The 20401-nt window shown below is 42.8% G+C and overlaps 1 protein-coding gene across 2 annotated transcripts; it reads left to right on the forward strand.

The window, feature by feature from the left end:
- Positions 1-3449: 3449 nt before the first annotated feature.
- Positions 3450-14843, forward strand: CD3E (CD3 epsilon subunit of T-cell receptor complex). 2 transcript variants are annotated; one of them, XM_072822220.1, is made up of 9 exons: positions 3450-3605; positions 3717-3828; positions 5746-5766; positions 7209-7226; positions 10863-10892; positions 11526-11744; positions 12549-12716; positions 13268-13314; positions 14199-14843. In XM_072822220.1, the coding sequence occupies exons 2-9, from the start codon at positions 3780-3782 to the stop codon at positions 14253-14255; spliced, it is 609 nt and encodes a 202-aa protein (XP_072678321.1). In that variant the 5' UTR covers positions 3450-3605; positions 3717-3779; the 3' UTR covers positions 14256-14843. The 2 variants fall into 2 exon arrangements, with proteins under 2 accessions (XP_072678321.1, XP_072678322.1); XM_072822221.1 differs by lacking the exon at positions 7209-7226.
- Positions 14844-20401: the final 5558 nt, after the last annotated feature.

Raw genomic sequence — 20401 nt, forward strand, 5'->3', positions numbered from 1 at the left:
ATTGATAAATATTCTGGGTGTGGCTTTGACTTTTTTGTCTGCAAAGCCTACTCTCCAAGAGTTCACATACTGTCTGGTCCATCAGCATTAGATCCTGCGTAGAATCACTAGGGATCACGGGACCCACTTTATAACAAAAGTATCTAGACATATGACCTGGGGATCCACTGGTACTATCGTATGCCACACCATCCTGAAGCCGCCATCTGATGGATCAATGGAAAAGCCCTTTGAAAACATAGCTAAGGTATCAACTCAGAGATGACACCCTGCAGCCTGGGGCATTAGCCTTCAGCATGTGGTATTATACATTTTATGTCAATGACAATAATATGGTACTGTGTCCCCAAGAGGTAAAATACATGCATCCAGGAACTAAGGGATGGAAGTAGGAGTATCCATGCTTATCATCACTGTCAGTGAATCATTCAGGAAATTCCTGTTCTCATACGTCTAGACTCTGAGTTTCTAGAGGTCACGGTTTCCAGAAGCAGAATGCTTCTACCGCAGGACACACACACACACACACACACACACACACACACACCTAGTAAACTAAGCTACACCTGCTCTCTACCATGGCCAAGAGACCTGGAGACTAAATAATTAATAAATAAATAAATAAATAAATAAATAAATAAATAAATAAAATTTTAAATTCATTCAAGGCACTTGACTGGCTCAGTCAAAGCATGTGACTGTTGATCTCGGGGTTGTGAGTCCAAGCTCCACGCTAAGCATAGAGCTTACTTTAAAAAAAAAAAAAAAAAAAAAGACTCACTGTCCCAGCAGAAGAAATCTCTCCTTAGCATCAGGAGGAGTCAGGGCTTCAGAAAGCAGAAAGATTGCATCCGAAACCCAAGGGTTCACAGCCTAAAAAGGCCATGAGACCAGACTCTTGGAGCTCAGACTCCTCAACCTATGTCTTCCCCTAGCAGAAGCGCTAGCTGAGGCTGGGAGCAATCCAGAATGGGTAACAAAGGAGGGAGATGACTGCCGGGTGGAGCTCCAGAACCTCTCTATAGTGGGACCATAACAAGCCCCATTAACTTTCCATTTACAAACTTCTCTGGGAAGAGATCGAGCAGGTCCTTGGTCTCTGGGAAGAGATCAAGCAGGATCCAAGCTGTTTAAGGGTAGGCTGAAAAAGGGGATCTCTGGGTGGCTCAGTGGTTTGGCGCCTGCCTTTGGCCCAGGGCACGATCCTGGAGTCCCGGGATCAAGTCCCGCATCGGGCTCCTTGCCTGGAGCCTGCTTCTCCCTCTGCCTGTCTCTCTCTCTCTCTATCATGAATAAATAAATAAATCTTAAAAAAAAAAAAAAAGGATAAGGCTGAAATGATTATACAGCAAGTGGACCCGAGGAGCAAGGAGTGAATAGCATGGGTGCCACATGGTGCTGCCCAGGTGTCCCCTTGAAGACTGCTCACCACTGCTGGGGTGTTTTGTTCCCTGGCAGCTCTCAGCTGAGCTCTTTCACAGGCATTGTTCTCAGCAGAAGCAGCTGCCTTGCCCAAGTCCTTACCCCCTTTCTGGGAACAGTTCACATCCAAGGCTAGATGATGTGCCAGTTACCTCCATTCAGGACCGTCCTGAGAGGTTCACCCAGCCTGAGAATTCCCCGTGGGATTGGCCAAGCTCTCTCTTGCTACCCTTAATTCACTTCCCCCACAACCCCTAATCCTGCTTCCTTCTTTTCCATGCTGTTCCTACACCCCCTTGTTGGGCCTTCTGCAAACAAATCTCGAAGTTTGTTTCCCAGAGAACCCAAATGATGACAGCACCCATTCAGAGATAAGAGGGTAACCCCAAAAAAACAAAGACAAAAAAAAAAAAGAAGGTAACCCCCAGAAGAAACCAGTTCACATATTTAAAAGTGGTTTTCTCTAGAGAGAGGAATAGGGCTGAGGCAAGGTGGGGCAGGAGACTATTGTTACATACCCTTCTGTGCTTGTCCTTCTTTTTAACACACAGGTATTAATTCTCATTAAAACCTCTTTTCTCTTAAACTTTTTTAGAGAATTTGATACTGTCGCTCTCCTGTTTTAAATATTTCCATTGCTTCCCATTGCATTTAGAATAATCCTTGAGAATTGTTCATATGGCTTATAAATCCCTCCCTGTCTGGTCTCTGCTTAGTTTCCTACCCTCACTCTCTCAGCTAGCTGCCTTCTGGATTTCTGGTTTCTCAAATGGGCCTCTGTTCCTATCCCAGGCTTCAAACATCCCTGCTCTGTCTGGACTATTTTAGCCATCCTCCCCTCTACCTGGTTCACTCCTATTCCATCCATCAGATTTCCACCAGGATGTCACTTTCTCAGGAAGACCTTCACTGCCCCTCAGATTATATCGCTCCCACCTTTAACATTCTCATAGCACCTATACACCCTCTTTCTTAGTATCAGTCTCCTGAAATCATCCACAAGGGATGTCCTCAAGGGCTGTCTTGCTATATCTGTCATTACTACTACCCAGAGCACAACTACAGCATAGTATATATCATATATTTACTGAGTTTTGCCAAAATGCTTTCTAGAGTCTCAATTCTGTACCCAACAAGTTAGGTAACCTGTCTGAACTCCAGTTTTCTCCGGTATAAGATGGGGATAAAAATAATACCTACCTTGAATGGTTATTTTGAAGATTATATGAGGTATGTTGGCAAAGCCCTGAGCACAGTGCCTGGCATATAGTAAGCATTTGACTAATGTGTCTTAAAAATAAAAAAAGGTTTGTATCAATATACATTCACATCAGCAGATTTTAAGACTGTCACCCTCTACCTCTTTTATATTTTTGTAAATATATATATTTTTTGTAAAATAATAAAGGCAAAAAAATAGGAGGATCTCATCTCATGGCTTTAAGCCGACATGTATTTTCAAGCCAAGAGGCTTTGTTAATGAGATGTCTGCCCCTCACTAGTCCACAACAGGCACACCATAAAGAAAGCAAGGGCGGCACCTGGCTGGCTCCATCCATGGAGCATGCAACTCTTGATCTCAGGGTTGTATGTTTGAGCCCCACACTGGGTATAGAGATTACTTAAAAATACGATCTTTAGGGGTGCCTGGGTGGCTCAGTCCATTAAGCATTTGCCTTGGGCTCAGGTCATGATCCTGGCATCCTGGGTTGGAGACCCCTGGCAGCTGCCTCCCTGCTCAGCTGGGAGCCTGGGTCTCCCTCTCTCCCTCCCCCCTCCCTCTTGCACTCTCTCACTGTCTCAAATAAATAAATAAAATTGAATCTTAAAAAAAAAAAAAAGAGCAAATATTCAGTGCTCCCTTCCTTGTCATAGCTTATTTGGAGAGAGGGGGCGTTTGAGAAAGGAGACCCAACATGGTGTTATTATTGTACAAGGTCCCCTGAACAGTTAAATTGCAGGTACTTCTCATCTTCCCTTCAGGTTTTGCCACAGCCCCCTTGCTTGTGCTATGGGAGGATATGGGGCCCATCTCTCCCCAGCCAACCCAGGTGGCTGCCCCTGCCTTGAACGTTTTCAAGTGACGCAGTACCCTGACAGACCCAGAGGCCCCTCCACACTTCCTGTGTGGGGTTCAGAAACTCGCCTCACCTCCCAGCCTTAGGTGCCTACTTCGGAAAATGGTGAGTCTCCCTCTAACGGGTCCCCTTTTTCAACCTGGCGTTGAGAACAATGACCTCAGGGTCTTCACCTTCAGCAGGGGTTTTGAGAAAGTCCTCTGGTTTCTTTTTCAGAAGTAATAAGCCACCCGCCTCCGCCATTTTGGGTAGAATAAGGGTGCATCCAGTGAGAGAAGGATGCAGTCGAGGAACCTCTGGAGAATTCTGGGACTCTGTCTCTTATCAGGTAAGTAGGGTAAAATGAGAAAAGGTGGTATTTCTCCAGACTATGGGGAGGCCTAGTGTTACCAAGGAGCCTCATTTACCAGACGATGTAAGGAACATTTTGTCCTACATCAGGGCAAAGATCTAAGACTGCAGGGTATGGAGAAAGATTTGCTCCGGTTGTACAGGAAACTATTCAGGGAACAGCCAAAGAAAAGCATTTAAGATCATAGCTTTGCAGAGCAGAGAAGTCTCTCTGCCTCCAAAAACAAGCTCGGTCATCAGTGAACAACCCAGCCTTTAAAAACTAACACAAAAGATATTAGAAGAGCTTATCTCCATTCCTTATCATGAGGAGAGCAGATAGTTGAACCCAAACGGTGCAGGGTAAAACAGGGTTGACCTCTGAAACAATAGGCACACAGTAACTTCCAGCCCCTTTCTGTAGACTAAGAGCTTTCCATTAATTTAGTCCTTTTTGAAGCAAGGGAGAATATAAGTTGATAAATAACCAAAAGCAATTCCACATCTCATAGGAGATAAGATTTTTTTTAACAAGTTGCCATTTATTAAGAGTCAGAAACTGTATAAAGAAAAAATTCAAAAAAAAAAGAAAGAAGAAATTCTTTATGTGTGTCAAATAATTTAATTCTTACCTCCATCTTGGAAGGTAAAAGTTATATCCCCTATTTTACAGACAAAGAAACTGATATGCAAAGATATTAAATAACTTGTTTAAAGTCACACAGATAGTAAGTGCTAAAGCCGACCTGGGGAATAGGACGGTCTGTCTACAAGGCCTATGCACTTCATGGCTGCTTGGTATAAAATGGCTCACGATGGTTTTAGTTCAGAGACCTAGAAAATGCTAACATAGCTGGGGCTCCGAACTCAGAGCCACAACCATCATGTCTCCATTTCCTGCTTCACTGTTGAGTTTCTCAGGCTTGAATGCTCACACACATCACCTGGGATTCTGCAGCATCTGCTTCAGTAGGATTGGAATGGGGATTGCAATTCTTCATTTCTAATAAACTCTTGGGCTTCTAAGTCTGCAACTGGTCCAAGGAACACATTTTGAGTGTCAAGGGGCAGGGTGTGGCTCCTGCAAGGAGGGGTTAGGCATTTTCTTAGAGGCTTATGATATAAACTAATCTTTCCCAGGTCAGGGGGGAAGGGAGAAAGAGAGAGAAAGACTCAAGCACCCCTAAAGATTTGGCATCACGAGGGACTGTGCCCAGTCCGCTCTGGAAATGGATGAGCACGAGGCAGGTGGAAGGGTCTCACTCCATGTAGAGACTAATGGTAAAAAGGGAGTTCCAGGTTTATGGAAAACTTTCAGGCAACATCAGGGAAACTAGTCATCATAATGAATCCAAGTTATTGCTGAGTGAGGAACCCAGTGGAAGTGTGACCAGGCTCTTCAACACACAGGCTCTTAAATGGTGAGTAATGGGAGTTTCAAATATCTCCACCTCTGTAGCAAGCAGAAAACAATGGAAAAACTGAACAATCAGACAAGCCATAGCGAGAGATGGAACAAGAAAGTCAACATTTGTACCTAACGAAGAGCTTGTTTTTTTTCCTCAGTTTGATTTTTAAAATGGAAGCTTGGCTACAAAAATTGTTTTGCTATTTCTCCAGTGGCCCAAAAAGTAGACTCAACTTTTTGTAACTCCTGTTTGTCAAATATTGAGTGTTCATATTTAATGCCAAATGCTTCTTTGCTTTGTGTCACCCAAATTGACCAGGAACCCCTGGTCTATACCCAACAGTATGCATCACTTACCTGGGGGACAGGGATGAGTGTGACCCTGGGGTGGTTGGGAAAGACTTCGCATGTTCAGAAATGATCAGATCAGACCACGTCACTTTTTCTGCTTGGAATTTCAGGGACCCACAACATTTACTAACTTTTTTTTTTGTATTTATTTTCTAGTTGGTGCTTGGGGGCAGGACGGTAAGTAAGATATGCTCTCTTTCCTTGTTATTAAATCAACCCTGCATTCTTTGTTTTTATGAGTGAAGTTTTCTCTAGACACCCCTGCCAACAACACACACACACACAAAACTTCCACAGAGACCCATTAAAGGAGTTTCTACCACCTTCTCCTTGGCCTTTTTCTGATCAATCTAGCGATAGTTCCGGCCAAGAAGAGGAAAGCAACAGAGAGCACAGGAAATATGAGTCCAAACCATTTTCAAAAGAAAAAATTGAGACTGTTAAGTTGAATGTGCCAAAAGTTTTCATTTGTTTGAATTTCATATTTGATGTGGGATTTTGTAGAGGGCATGAACATATGCACGGGGATGTGGTGAATAAGCCTCTGGGGCATCATTTGGGTGCACATCTTGAGTCACATGTCCAAATACCCTGAATATGTGTGTGCATGTGCATTCACGTGCACACACACACATGTGAGTATGCCTGGCCTGGACTTATGTCCTGATCATAGCAGTGGAGTCAGGAGCATCCCAATTGGAACCCTTTCTATTCAATCAGCTCCTCTGAGCTTAGTGAACCAATTTTGTGTCTAAAGATGGCCACTGTGCTGTGCCTGCTTATATTCCATGACACTGAATCATTTGCAATATTTTTAGAATCCTTTTTCCCCCTTTTTACCATACAGCATGCTTTATTATTACTTTACTGACAGACGGAATATGTCAAAATTACTGAATATGCTTCAGAGTAATTAATCTCTTCTGCGTGCTACTGTCATTTAGAGTTGATTATTCTTTATCATTGATTTATGTGCAATCCATATCTTCTTTTCTTTTTTCTCTAGCTTTGAGATATAATTGATGTATAACACTATGTAAGTTTAAGGTGTATGATATAATAATTGACATTGCAAAATTACTACTTAAGATCCATTTTTGTAAATTGCCGTCGGCTGTTTAACGTAAGATATAGGGCCCCAAACAGATTTTCCTATGCAGCCATGAGGAATTTGAAGATCCAATCATTTTTTCCTTTTTTCTAATTTAGAAAATGACATTTTAGTGCTTGCTTCAGCAGCACATATAGAAAATGACATTTTATTTTTTTATTTTTTAAGAAATCTCCATACCTAATGTGGGGCTCAAACTTAAAACCCCAAGGTCAAGAGTCACACGTTCCATCAACCGAGCCAGCCAGTTACCCCAGAAAATTACATTTAATACGGTAGAAAATTTGAAAGATAAATATAAACTTGTCCATAATCATTTCACCAGTCATAAACATTGACGCAGTTCCATGGTGCAGGGTTTTTTTCCTTTTTCTTTTTCTATTTTTATTTGACAAGAGTTGATATACAATGTTACATTAGTTTCAGAAGGTCCTAACCCAGGGGACTAGGTCTGTTCTTAGTAGCTGATACAAGCGTAACTAATAGTTGCTTATCATTTCCTTTTCAGAGGATTTCAAAGCTTCTGGTAAGAGGATTTTCATTCTACACCACCTCTTTTCAAATGTGGAACCAAATGGTATTGAGGACAGTCATAGTAATAAACACTGAGAGCCAGAACCACCATAAGAAAAATACAATTTTCTGTCTGTAGGATCTGTAGATGTGCCAATGTCTGTTGCTGTCACGTATCCCTGAGAATGCATTGAGAAGAATATACATGGGGTGGGAGCCGTCACTGAGTTTTTGTGTAAATCCTAAGTTCATGGAAAGCACAGATGGTGTCTTACTTACCTGGCCCAGTGCCTGGCACATAGTAGGTATTTTTTGAATCAGTAAGTGATCACTAATTCCCTCTCTTTAAGAAGCTGATGGTCTTGTGTGTGAAAAATAACTGACAATACAGTATGTTATGTGCTGTGCTATGGTAAGTACAGGCTAAAATGAAATACAAAAATAATAGTGGCCAACTGTACAGAAGATAGTTGGGGAAGCCTCCCCAGAGGTGATTCCTGAGCTGAGTTTTAAAGGATGAGCTTTGGGGTACCAGGCTGGCTCAGTCAATTAAGCATCTGACTCTTGATTTTGGCTCGGGTCATGATGTCATGGTCATGAGATACAGCCCCATATCAGGCTCCGTGCTAAGCATGGAGCCTGCTTACGATTCTCTCTCCTTATCCCTCTGCCCCTTCCAGATCACAAGTTCTAGCTCTCTAAAAATAATAAGAGTAATAGTAATAATGATAATAATAAAGATGAATTTGTATTTTAGGAAGAATATTTTAGGCAGAGGAGTTAAGGCTGTGTAGTGTGAGGTTAAGAAGCTAGATGGCTGGGGTGCCTGAATGGCTCGGTCAGTTAAGTGTCTGCCTTCACCTCAAGCCATGAGGTGAAGGTCCTGGGATCGAGCCCCTCGTTGGGCTCCCTACTCAGTAGGGGAGTCTGCTTCTCCCCCTCTCTCTGCTCATGTTCTCTCTTTTGCTCACTCTCTCTCTCAAATAAATAAATAAAATCTTTAGAAAAAGAAAAAAGAAGCTAGATTGCCGTATTTGAATCCTTGGTTGATTTCTTATTTGACGAGTGCCTGAATAGTTTGCTTCACTCTTCTGTGCTATAGCATTATCATGTATAAAATGAAAATAATAAAGATACCTAGCTTGTAATGTTGTTATAAGGACGGAATAAGTAATTCGCTTAGAACATCATCTGACATATAGATGCAATGAGTGAATTTTAGTTGTCATTATTATATGGGAAGCATACAGACTAAATAATAAGTATTAATGTTTAGTGAACATGTGTGTTCTAGATATTGCCCTAAATATTTTACCTGAACTTCTCATTTAATTCTCCTAACATCTCTATTCTACTGATAATGAAACCAAAGTTTAGAAAATAAATAGTCCAAACACCAAGATAAATATAAATGCAGATTTAACTGATACTGAAACTCATTTTCTTAACTATCATGAAACTTTGTTTCTGGATATGCACCAAATCTTTGTGAGCATTCAAACAATTTCTAGGCACAGATGTCTAGCCTATGATGCTAGGTCCTTTTTGGAGTTACATACATAAGTCTAAGCTCTGCTACCGTATCTGTGCCAATAAAACTCATGAACAATTTTCTTTACATTCTTTACATTTCTTTTTCAAACAAACATACCAACAGAATGAAATGTCTACTTGCTTTTAAGCTGTTTTATTTATAATTTCTAGCTTATTTAACATTGCTAATAAATAGCAGTATTGAAAAATTATTTCTAACTCAAAATAATTTCAACCATCTATGTCATTCTATTCAACTCCCAATTATTAGCAGATAGATAAATTGAAGAATGACTTGTTTATCATCCTGTATGATGTCAGCCGGAGAGTTGCCCGAACAACTGGGTCAGAACTCAGTTCTGTTCTTCATCTTAGCAGGACCGCAAGAAGGAAAGGAAGAAAGTAACTAACATTTTTCTTAAGCATCTGCTATGTACCATTCATTTTTTAAAAAAAGATTTTATTCATCCATTAAAGAAAGAGAGAGAGTAAGTGCACAAGCAGGGGGAGCAGCAGAGGGAGAAGGAAAAGCAGACTCCCCACTGAGCAGGGAGCCCAACTGGGGCAATCCCAGGACTCCAGGACCATGACCTGAACTGAAGACAGACACCTAAAACTGACTGAGCCACCCAGGTGCCCCTTGTACCATGCATTTTTACCAGTGTAACCCATTTAATACTCACAAATACCTGTGAGGTAGGTGTTTTATCTCCATTTCCCAGATGAATAAACTGAGGCTCAGAAAAATTCAATGACTTGTCTTCAGTCACACAGCCTAAAGCAGATGTGGGATTCAAACACAGGACTTCTAATTCAGTCCAATGTTCTGTCCCCAACAGCATACTGTAGCAAAAAAGCTCCCAATAGAGAGAGAGCTGCCTCTGAGCATCACCACCTCTCCTGTCTTCCAATTGCCACATTCAGGCTTGAGCATAACTTAGTGCCACCCTGGGTCCTGTCCACAAGTCTTCCAGAAAACAAGGATGCACCCCAGCCTCACATCCCAGGACAACACTGCCTGCTGTGGGGAATGTGCCCAGGCCCCAAATTGTATTAGTGGATTTCAGTTGTCCATACCAATAGTGATTCCCTCTAAGAAAAATAATTGAGAATTGATTATACTCAAGAGATGGTTCAACATAAAGCCACTTTTTAAAAAAGATATTATTTATTTATTTAAGAGAGAGAGAGCATGAGCGGGAGGAGGGATAGACAGAGAGGGAGAAGTAAACTCCATGATGAGCAGAGAGCCTGAGGTGGGGCTCAATCCCAGGATCCTGGTATCATGACCAAAGGCAGACGATAAAGCCACTTTTTATTGGAAGAACCATTCCCTTTAAAGGAATACAGTCCAAAAAATAAAAAATAAAAATAAAGGAATACAGTCCTGGGACACCTGGGTGGCTCAGTGGTTGAGCGTCTGCCTTTGGCTCGAGTCGTGATCTCAGGATCCTGGGATCAAGTCCTACATCAGGCTCGTCACAGAGAGCCTGCTTCTCCCTCTGCCTGTGTCTCTGCCTCTTTTTCTCTGCCTTTTGTGAATAAATAAATAAGATTAAAAAAAAAAAAGGAAAAAAAATAAATAAATAAAAAAAAGGAATACGGTCCTGTACATAATTTAAGGGCAATAAAAGAAACATGGTCTAAGATAAGAAGGATGTTTGGTCTCCATTATGAGGGATTCCATGCATTATGAGAGAACTTCTGAATGGTGAAAAATAGGTAAGCCCAAGCATCAATGGGTCCAAGATCTTGCAAAGACGAGTGAAGGTCTTTATCTCTAAGAAGACCCTTTCATGTCTATCTAAAATATGGTTCTTGCTAATGTAGGAAGTTGAGCTTGAAGACTTCTAGAATTTTTCAGTTTTAGGGTTTTAAGACTTTCTGAGCTTCAGTAGATCTAGATCTAGGGGCACATGCTGGTATGCATCTGAGCTGCATCCAGGAACATACCTCATGTAAATACCTCACCTTCAATGCTTGGGGCTCCCTAAAGGAAGGGCCTTGTTTGGGGGTTCTTGGAGATAATGTCTAGTCCCACTTGAAAATGTTTATCTACAGTTTAAACTTAAGCCAAGGTTACTGTCTTACGGTGTTTTTCTTTTCTCATGTTCAGATGACTTGACAAGTATATCTCCAGAGAAACGTAAGTTTGTCTGTCTTTCATGTATGCCCTGAAGAGGCAGGGGGGGTGGATAGAGAAAAAGGAATTGGGATCCCTGGGTGGCGCAGCGGTTTGGCGCCTGCCTTTGGCCCAGGGCGCGATCCTGGAGACCCAGGGTCGAATCCCACGTCAGGCTCGCTGCATGGAGGCTGCTTCTCCCTCTGCCTCTCTCTCTCTCTCTCTCTCTCTCTCTGGGTGACTATCATAAATAAATAAAAATTTTTAAAAAAAAGGAATTGGCTGTGAGAGATTAACCTCTCAAGAACTGAAGTCCTTCCAACATCACATTTCCAACTCTTATTTTGGAAATATTCCCCAAGGGGCTTTTCTAGGCTTTCCTTTACTTCCTTCCTCCCCTTCCCAAGCCCCCATGTCCATGCCTAAACTCTGAAGTCACCCTTAATGGTGACTCTTAAAGGTTCTCCAGTTCCCCTTCTCCTTCAGATCCCCTCTTTCATGCCCTCTAGCCAGCAGAGTTCCCCTTTGACAAGATTCAAGACCTGGATGACAGGTGGTCTTCTGTATCTGGTCGATCCTTTTATTCCTAATTTGCCTTTGCCAAAATCTTGCTGGTTTCTCCCTCCAGTTTCTCTTCTCTTCTTTCCTGTTTTCCAGGGTTTAAGGTCTCCATCTCTGGAACCGAGGTAGTGGTGACATGCCCTGATGTTTTTGGATATGATAATATAAAATGGGAAAAAAATGATAACCTTGTGGAAGGTGCTAGTAACAGAGAGCTATCTCAGAAGGAGTTTTCAGAAGTGGACGACAGTGGTTATTATGCCTGCTATGCAGATTCCATAAAGGAGAAGAGCTATCTCTACCTGAGAGCAAGAGGTAATATAGGTCTCCAGAGCAAACACCACAGAACACTTTAGAAAAGGCCACTTCAAGAGAGCACTCTCAATTATTTCCCCAAACTCACCTCGCAGTCCCCTGGCATTTTGTGCTTCTCTTACACTCAATCCTGAGACTCTCAGGGGCCATAGGGCATCAGTGTTTTCTGAAATATGGATTAAACACGAATAGGGGGTTGCCTGGGTCAGCACTAGATCTAAAATTAACAACTTCCCAAGAGACAGGATGGAGTTGTTTGCATTTTATCAAATCCAGAATTCTGGCATAGATATGGGTTTATCTGATGCCTTATCCAGAGATCAATTCTTCAGAAGGGTTTGTAGAGCTGCTATAATAAAGTATCATAAACTAAGGCATAATAATGGTAGCTAACATTTACTGAGTACTTACTAAGTTTCAAGCACCATACCAAACATTTGCCAGGGATTTTTTTCATATAATCCTTTCAACAACCACATGAGTTAGGTATTATTTTATTCCCATTTTACACAAGAGGAAACAGAGGCTTTGTGAGTTGAAAACACTTCTTATAATTCTCACAGCTAGTGAGCAAAGGAAAGGAGCTGGGACTTGAACCCAGGACTGTCTGACTGCAGAGCCTCTACCTATAACCTTCACTCTTTGCTTATTGTTAAAAACACTGAAAGGCCCGGCTCTGGTCATGGCAAGCATGTGAGTAGTAAGGGGAGAATCACCTTTATTTAGTCCTTGCTGGTTCTACTGTACTTGCATCTTCTTTTCTCAGTAACTTCTCTTCCTCTCCCCTATCTCTGTCCCCCACAGTGTGTGCAAACTGCATAGAGGTGAATCTGATGGCAGTGGTCACAATCATTGTAGCTGACATCTGCCTTACTCTGGGGTTGCTGCTGATGGTGTATTACTGGAGCAAGACTAGAAAGGCCAATGCCAAGCCTGTGATGAGAGGAACAGGTGCCGGCAGCAGGCCCAGGGGTAAGACCATGGAGTTAAGTTGGAAGAGTCTCACCAATGGGGACGTCCAGCCTGGGCCAGGATGGGTGGCAAGTCCACAGCTAGGTCAAGACAACTTCTATAGAACATTCACTGTGTGGCCAACATCTGGACAGACGGTTTCACATCTCAGATTGCTTCTCTCTTTCCTACCCTAGAGAAATACAAAAAAAAATTTATTAACAGGATGGCTGTGAGTGTTCTAGAGTAGCCAGATTCTGCACACGCCCCCAATCTGTGGGGAGAGAGACTTTGGGATATTATTAGCTCCTGCCTTTTTCTTTCCCTTCCCCATAGAAAAGGACACATGGAAGGACTTTGCACTGAGGGAAGTCATAAAATGATGAGAAGAGTATGGAGGTCATTAGAGATGGGATGAAAGGAAAAGGAAACAGGAGGCAGAGGACCCAAGATAAAAAAAGGAGAGGGCCAGAGGAGAGAATGAAGGAGGTTGCCATCCGGGATCTGGGTCTCATTGCCACAAGATGAGTTTTCCACATGGGAACTAATCCTTTCCCTTCCCTCCTCTGCAGGACAAAACAAGGAGAAGCCACCACCTGTTCCCAATCCAGACTACGAGGTAAGAAGGGATAGAGTCGGGGAGGGGATCTGTCTAGAGAAGGGGAGAGGTGGGACTGTCCATCTGGCTTGCTGGACACTTTGATGCCCCTCACGCAGGGCTCCCAGACAACCTGCCCCATGCCCACCTTCTCCTCCTTCAGAACAGGGCCATTTCCAAGGCTGTGTGGCTTCTACGACTATGGCATGGGGGTTGGGGGTGGGGTGACCCTCCTCTTTCTGCGGCTTAGTCGTTAGCTGGGATACAACATGGGGAATACCATATCCGCACCTTCTAACACGATACATTCAGGACTAGTTTCCAACAGCATGCATGGGTACGACCACGCTGGTTGTTGAAATATTAAAGTATTTCGTTGGTAAATAGCCCCAAGCTTCCAGCTCCCCTCTCCCAACACACAGGCTGCCAGACATCGCAGCCTCTCCCCCACTAGACTGCTTTTCCATTTGACAACTAAAGAGTTAATGCCTGGCCTCAGAGAGAACCAACCACCAGGACTATTTCGGTTGGCTGGTGTGTGTGCACTACCAATTGTTAAATATCGGGATGCTCACACCTAAACAAACTCCACAACTATTTACTGAGCACCAGCCACACACATGGTATTCACCTTCATATAAGTGACTTCATTTAATCCTGGCAAATGCCCTGAGAGATGAGTCTTTAGATGCCCATTTTTGAGATGGGAAGGCTGAGGCTCCCAGAAGGTGTCAGGGGCAAGTCTGTTGCCAGTGGGTGCCAGGTGAGAATGCGAGCCAGCTTCTTGACTACTAGTCTGCGGTCCTTTCCATTGCACTAAAGCTAGAGCTTCAGTGGCCCCTTTTTTCTGGGGGGAGCTACTTCCTCCTGTCCTGTTGACCACGACCTCTCTATTCCACCCACAGCCCATCCGGAAAGGCCAGCAGGACCTGTATTCTGGCCTGAATCAGAGAGGCATCTGACGGCTCCTGAGGACACGGCCTCCCCAGGGCCCAGGTCTTGGTGTCTCCAGGTCCTGCTACTCCCAGTACCCTGGGTAAATCTTGAACCCCAGAAGAGAATTGTTCCTCTGCCTTCTGGAGAACTAACTCCCAGCCTGCAGCCTTATCCCCAGCTCCCTCCAATCCGCCTTCTCTGCTGGCACTTGGTCCTGCAATATCACCTCCTCATCATGGCCACTCACCGCCCCCCCACCAGCCAGACTGCCCTCTGGTCGGGGTATTTATTTCTGTTACCCTGACGCCCCCACCATCACCAATTCCTTCCTACCCTTCAGAGGTATCCTTGCTCCCTTCCGTACCCCTCCTCCCGGACAGAACCTGCCCCCATCCCTTACTATCCCACCTACCTTTCCGTTTTTCCAGCTCTCTCTTTGGTGACCCTCTGTGGGGATGGACTAGGTAACTCTGGTAGAGGTCCTGCCCCATCCATGACCTTGGCCCAGAGCCACCCTCTGCCAGCAGGCCCCTGGATGATCATTTGCATTCTTACAAATGTGCTAGGCTCCTTGACAGCTGAGAGAGAAAATAATAAAGTGTATTTGGTTGAAAGAGTTGCTGTGCCTCTTTTCTGGGAGGCCCTCAGAGGCTGGTTCCTCACATCCTCCCACCTTTGACTCAATGCCCCCCTAGGATCCCAAATGCAAGTCCTACTTGTTTTCACCACTGGTGGGGGTGTTAGCTCCTGGTACCTTTGGAGAGGCCATTAGGGAAGAAATAAAAAAGAGAGGGAGAAAGAAAGGAAAAAAATAGTCCTTTAACTTATCTTTAAAAAAAAAAGATTTTATTTATTTATTCATGAGAAACACACAGAGAGAGGCAGAGACAGAGGCAGAGGGAGAAGCAAGCACCCTGCAGGGAGCCCAATGCAGGACTTGATCCCAGGACTGGGGGATCGATCATGCCCTGAGCTGAAAGCAGACGCTCAGCCCTGAGCCACCCAGGTATCCCTAACTAACTTATCTTAGGGGATCCCTGGGTGGCTCAGTGGTTTAGCGCCTGCCTTTGGCTCAGGGCGTGATCCTGGGGTCCCGGGATCGAGTCCCGTGTTGTGCTCCTGGCATGGAGCCTGCTTCTCCCTCCTCCTGTGTCTCTGCCTCTCTCTCTCTCTCTCTCTATGTCTATCATAAAAAATTAATAAATAAATATATATATTTTTTAAAAACTAACTTATCTTAAAGATGACAGAGAGTGACTGATGGGTCCCCAATGGAGCTGTCAGTTCAGAAAACAGAGGGACAGAAGCAGAAACCTTCAAGGACAGGTGAGGGTGGTGGATGGGGAGCTTGGGGGTTGAGGTGGGGGGGTCTGATTTCCACAAGCTGCCCGGGAGAAGAATCCAGGGCTGAGCCCCTGCCCTGCCGTGGGGAAGGAGGTGCTCTGGAGCAGGTACCCCTCCCTCTACCCTGCAAGCCAGCAGCCTGCAGCCAGAAGGCAGCTGTGGTTTGACACGCCCGGATGTGGTCTGTGGGGCCCGGTTGGAGGGCCTCACCCCCACCCAGCACCCTGTGCTCCACTGCTAGCTCAGAGTGAAGGCCAGAACTATGAGAAGCTCCAGGGACCCCCTTCTCCCTCTGTGTACCCAGAAACCTCCCCGCTGACCACAGGGCTATTTATGCATGTGGCCACAACGAAGGGCCATTTGTGGTTAGCAATGTGCCACATGCCTTTCACACTCAGTCTCGGGCTCGTGGCCACAGATTTGTTGGTCCCTGTTGAAGGATGCCTGTTGCCCTCTGTGCACTCAGCACCATAGGCTCATAAGGAGACTGTGATGTTAACCATCATTAGCTGCTGATCAGCAGTCTGGGCCTCTTGTCCCAGGTGTTTCAGGAAGGGGAGGGATGGCTCAGGGTGAGAAAAGCAGTAACAGCTACTGTCTAGTGAGCAATGACTAGGTTCTAGAAATCACCCTTAGCACTCTCCATGTGTTGCTCCTAAAATCTTTATAACAGCTCAGCAAAGTTGACAAAATAGATGTTGTTGTCCTCATTCTACAGATGAGGCTACAGAGACTCAGAGAGGTTGTTATTTGTCCAAGTTGCACAGCTAGTGAGGGACGGAACAGGAATGAGCAGCCAAGACTGTCCAACTCCAATGCTCTGAACAGCTCTGTGGGATTGACAGTGATCAAAAAGAATGCTCGCCGTTTTCCTGGCTTGAAAGCTCTGGGAAAAAAAAGAAAAAAGAAAGAAAAGAAAAGAAAGCTCTGTGTTTAATCACTTAGGCACTCCTTCGGTCAAGGGCTTTTCTCATCACTCATGGGGCAGACCAGCTGTGTGCTAAGGGCTAAGGGGAGACAAAAAAAAAATAGTTTTTGCCTTCAAGGAGTTTGCAATTATAGAAGAGTGGCCAAGAGTGCAGAAGTTTGAACAACAACAGGAAAATGAATGTAATTTAGCCCCCATGGGTGCTGTAGACAGTGCCCCAAGGAGGAACTCCACTCACCGAAGACAAAACAGGTAACCTAAATAAGCAGTAAGCTATTAAATAAATTGAACTGATAGTTTAAAACCTTTCTACAAAGAAAATTTGAGACCAAGAAGACTCCACAAGTGAAATCTACTGAATATTTAAGGAAGAAATAATAATGATTCTATATAAATTCCTCCAAAAAATTGAAGAGGGAATACTTTCAGAAGTTCATTCTATGGAGACCAAACTCATGGTAACGGTTGATTTTATGTGTCAACTTGGCTGAGCCACAGTGTCCAGATATTTGGTCAAACACATCTGGATGTTGTCGTGAATGTATTTTTTAAGTTGAGATTAACATTTAAATCAGCAGAGTTTGAGTGAAGTAGGTTATCCTCCAGCATCTGGGTGGGTGATTAGCCCCATCTAATCAATTGAAGGCCTTACAGAAAAAAAAAAAAAAAAAAAACAGCATGAGGTCCTCTGAGGAAGAGGGAACTCTCTATCTCTAGACTGTCTTTGGACTCAAGTTGCAACATCAGTTCTTCCCTGGGTCTCCAACCTGCCGGTTCACCCTGATGATTTTGGACTTGCCAACCTTCACAATTGTATGAACCAATTCCTTAAAATAAATCTCTCTCTTTCTCTCTCTGCTCTCTTTTCCCTTTCCTATATAACATCCTGTTGGTTCTGTTTCTCTGGAGAACCCTAATGACAAATCCTGATATCAAAACCAGGCAAAACATTACAAGAAAAAAAAACTGAAGACCAATATCCCTTAGGAAGAGAGGCAAAATTTCTTCACTAAATAAATTTAATCTAATAATATATAAAAAGGAAAAAAAGAATAGGGCTACCCAGTTGCCTCAGTCATTGGAGCCTGTGACTCTTGATCTTGGGGTCGTGAGTTCAAGTCCCACGTTGAGGATAGAGTTTACTTAAATATATATAAATATATATATAATATGCTTATAAAATATATTTTTATAAATTATATATAATAAATATATATAACATATATTTATATGTTTATATATAAACATTTACATGTTCATATATGTTAATATATGTTTTATATATGTTATAAAGAATAATATATAATGACCAAGTATAGTTTATTTCAGGAATGCAGGATTGATGTAATAGATCATGCCACCAATGTAATTTATTATATTAACAGATTAAAGAAGTAAAACCGGATAATCATCTCAACAGATACAGAAAAAGCATTTGACAATATTCAACAACTGTTTTTACTAAAAATTCCCAGCAAACTAGAAAGAGAAGGAAACATCCTCAACCTCTTAAAGAACATGTAAAAAAAAACGTATGGCCAATATCATACCTAATGATGAAAGACCACATTTCCCCTAAGATCACAAATACGGCAAGAATGTCCTCCCTTCCCTTCAATTCAACATTGTACTGGAGGTTCTAGCCACTGTGATGAGCAAAGGAACAGAAGTAAAATATATCCAGATTGGAAATGGAAAAGTTAAATGATCTTTATTCACAAGCAACCTGATCACCTATGTAGAAATTCTGACGGACTACATATAAAAAAAAAAAAAGTACCAGAATTAATATGTGAATTAATATGTGAAGTTTTCAGGGTACAAGATCAATATACAAAAAAACAACTGTTTTTCTAGATACTATCAATGAACAACAATTGGAAATTGAAAGTTTAAAAACACCATATAAAAGAGCATCAAAAAATATAAAATGCTTAAGGGATAAATCTGACAAAAGATGTATTCATGGATTGGAAGAGTCGATATCATTAAGATGTCAATTCTTTGCAAGTTGACCTTTAAATTCTACACGATCCTGATCAAAATCCCAGCAGGCATTTTGTAGTAACTGAGAAGCTAATTCACATGGGACTACAAAAAATCTAGACGGGCATTTGGGTGGCTCAGTTGGTCAAGCGTCTGCCTTCAGCTCAGGTCATTATCCTGGGGTCCTGGGATCAAGTCCTACATCAGGCTTCCTGCTCCATGGGGAGTCTACTTATCCCTCTCCCCTTGCTCTTCTCCCTTCTTGTGTTTTCTCTGGTTCTCTCTCTCTCAAATAAGTAAATAAAAACTTTAAAAATAATAATAATAAAATAAATAAGTAAAATAAAACAAAGAACTTAGAATAGCCTGACTACTTTCTTTAAAAGTTGCATCTTGGGATCCCTGGGTGGCGCAGCGGTTTGGCGCCTGCCTTTGGCCCAGGGCGCGATCCTGGAGACCCGGGATCGAATCCCACATCGGGCTCCTGGTGCGTGGAGCCTGCTTCTCCCTCTGCCTGTGTCTCTGCCTCTCTCTCTTTCTCTCTGTGTGACTATCATAAATAAATAAAAATTAAAAAAAAAAAAGTTGCATCTTAGCCATTCCACTCCTGAGTATCCAACAGAAATAACAGTAAATGTCCACACAACAGCTTATATGTGAATGTTCATGGAAGCTTTATTTGTAATAGCCAAAACCAGGAAATAACCCAAAAAACTATTAACAGGTGGATGGATAAACAGCCTGTGGTATGTCTATACAATGGAATACTATTTACTGGCAAATAAAAAGGAATAAAATATTGATAGATGCACCAAGATTTTGATGAATCTCAAAATAATTATGCTCAAGTGTAAGAAGCCAGCCCAAAAGGGGGTACATATTATATTATTACACTTATGTAAGCATCTAGAAAAACAAAAACTAACCTATAATGACAGAAAGCAGCTCAGTGGTTGCCTGGAGGGTGGGGGAATACGGAGAGGATGGAGGGAGGGATAGGATGCAAAGGAACACAAGGAAACTGTTCAAGGTATTGGATATGTTCATTACCTTAATTGTGGTGATGTTTCACAAGGGTATACATATGACAAAATATCACATTTTACACTTTAAGTATACGTAGTTTATTCACGTCAGTTTACCTGAATAAAGCTGTTTATTTTTAATATATGTGCTGCTGAGGTGAACACAAAGCTATTTATTTTTCAAAAGATTTATTTATTGGGGCACTTGGGTGGCACAGTTGGTTAAGTGTCTCCTTCCAGCTCAGATCATGATCTCCAGTTCTGGGGATCGAGCCCCATGTCAGGCTCCCAGCTTAGCAGGGAGTCTGCTTCTCCCTCTTCCTCTCCCTCTTCCTCCCCCTACTCATTCTCTCTCTCTCTCTCTCTCTCTCTCTCTCTCGAGTAGTCTTTTTAAAAATAAAATATTTGTTTGTTTGTTTATTTATTTGAGAGAAAAGTGTGAGTAGGGGGGAAGGGCAGAGGGAGAGGGAGAGAAGGAATCTCAAGCTGATTCCCCACTGAGTGTGGAGCCCAACTCAGGGCTCAATCTCATGACTCTGAGATCATGACCTTAGCCAAAATCGAGAGTCACATGCTCAACCATTTGAACCACTCAGGGGCCCCAGTAAAGCTGTTTGTTAAAACCACACAAAAAAAAAAAAAAAAAAAAGAGAGAGAACCAACGGGACACATGTTTCCAGAAGGGCTCAGGTGGAGGGCAGTTTTCTCAACCTTGGCGTCGCAATAAAATCACTTTAAGCCATTCTGAAAGCCCTGGTGCCTTAGTCCCAAGATAATCAGAATCTCTGAAGATTCCAAAGTATATGCCATGTTGAGAACTGGTGAGAGGTATAAGGAGATAGAAGAGCATACAAGGAATACAAGGTGAAGGGAAGAGTGCAAGGTGTGG

Source organism: Canis lupus, chromosome 3 (genome assembly GCF_048164855.1).
Source record: "Canis lupus baileyi chromosome 3, mCanLup2.hap1, whole genome shotgun sequence".
In the NCBI taxonomy this organism is placed as follows: domain Eukaryota; kingdom Metazoa; phylum Chordata; class Mammalia; order Carnivora; family Canidae; genus Canis; species Canis lupus.

Excerpts from the sequence above, each read along its gene's own strand:
- CD3E (XM_072822220.1), top strand. The coding sequence starts at position 3,780 with ATGCAGTCGAGGAACCTCTGGAGAATTCTGGGACTCTGTCTCTTATCA. Across the intron at positions 3,829-5,745 it reads GGGACTCTGTCTCTTATCAG|TTGGTGCTTGGGGGCAGGAC; the intron begins GTAAGTAGGGTA and ends TTTATTTTCTAG. Across the intron at positions 10,893-11,525 it reads AAGTATATCTCCAGAGAAAC|GGTTTAAGGTCTCCATCTCT; the intron begins GTAAGTTTGTCT and ends CCTGTTTTCCAG.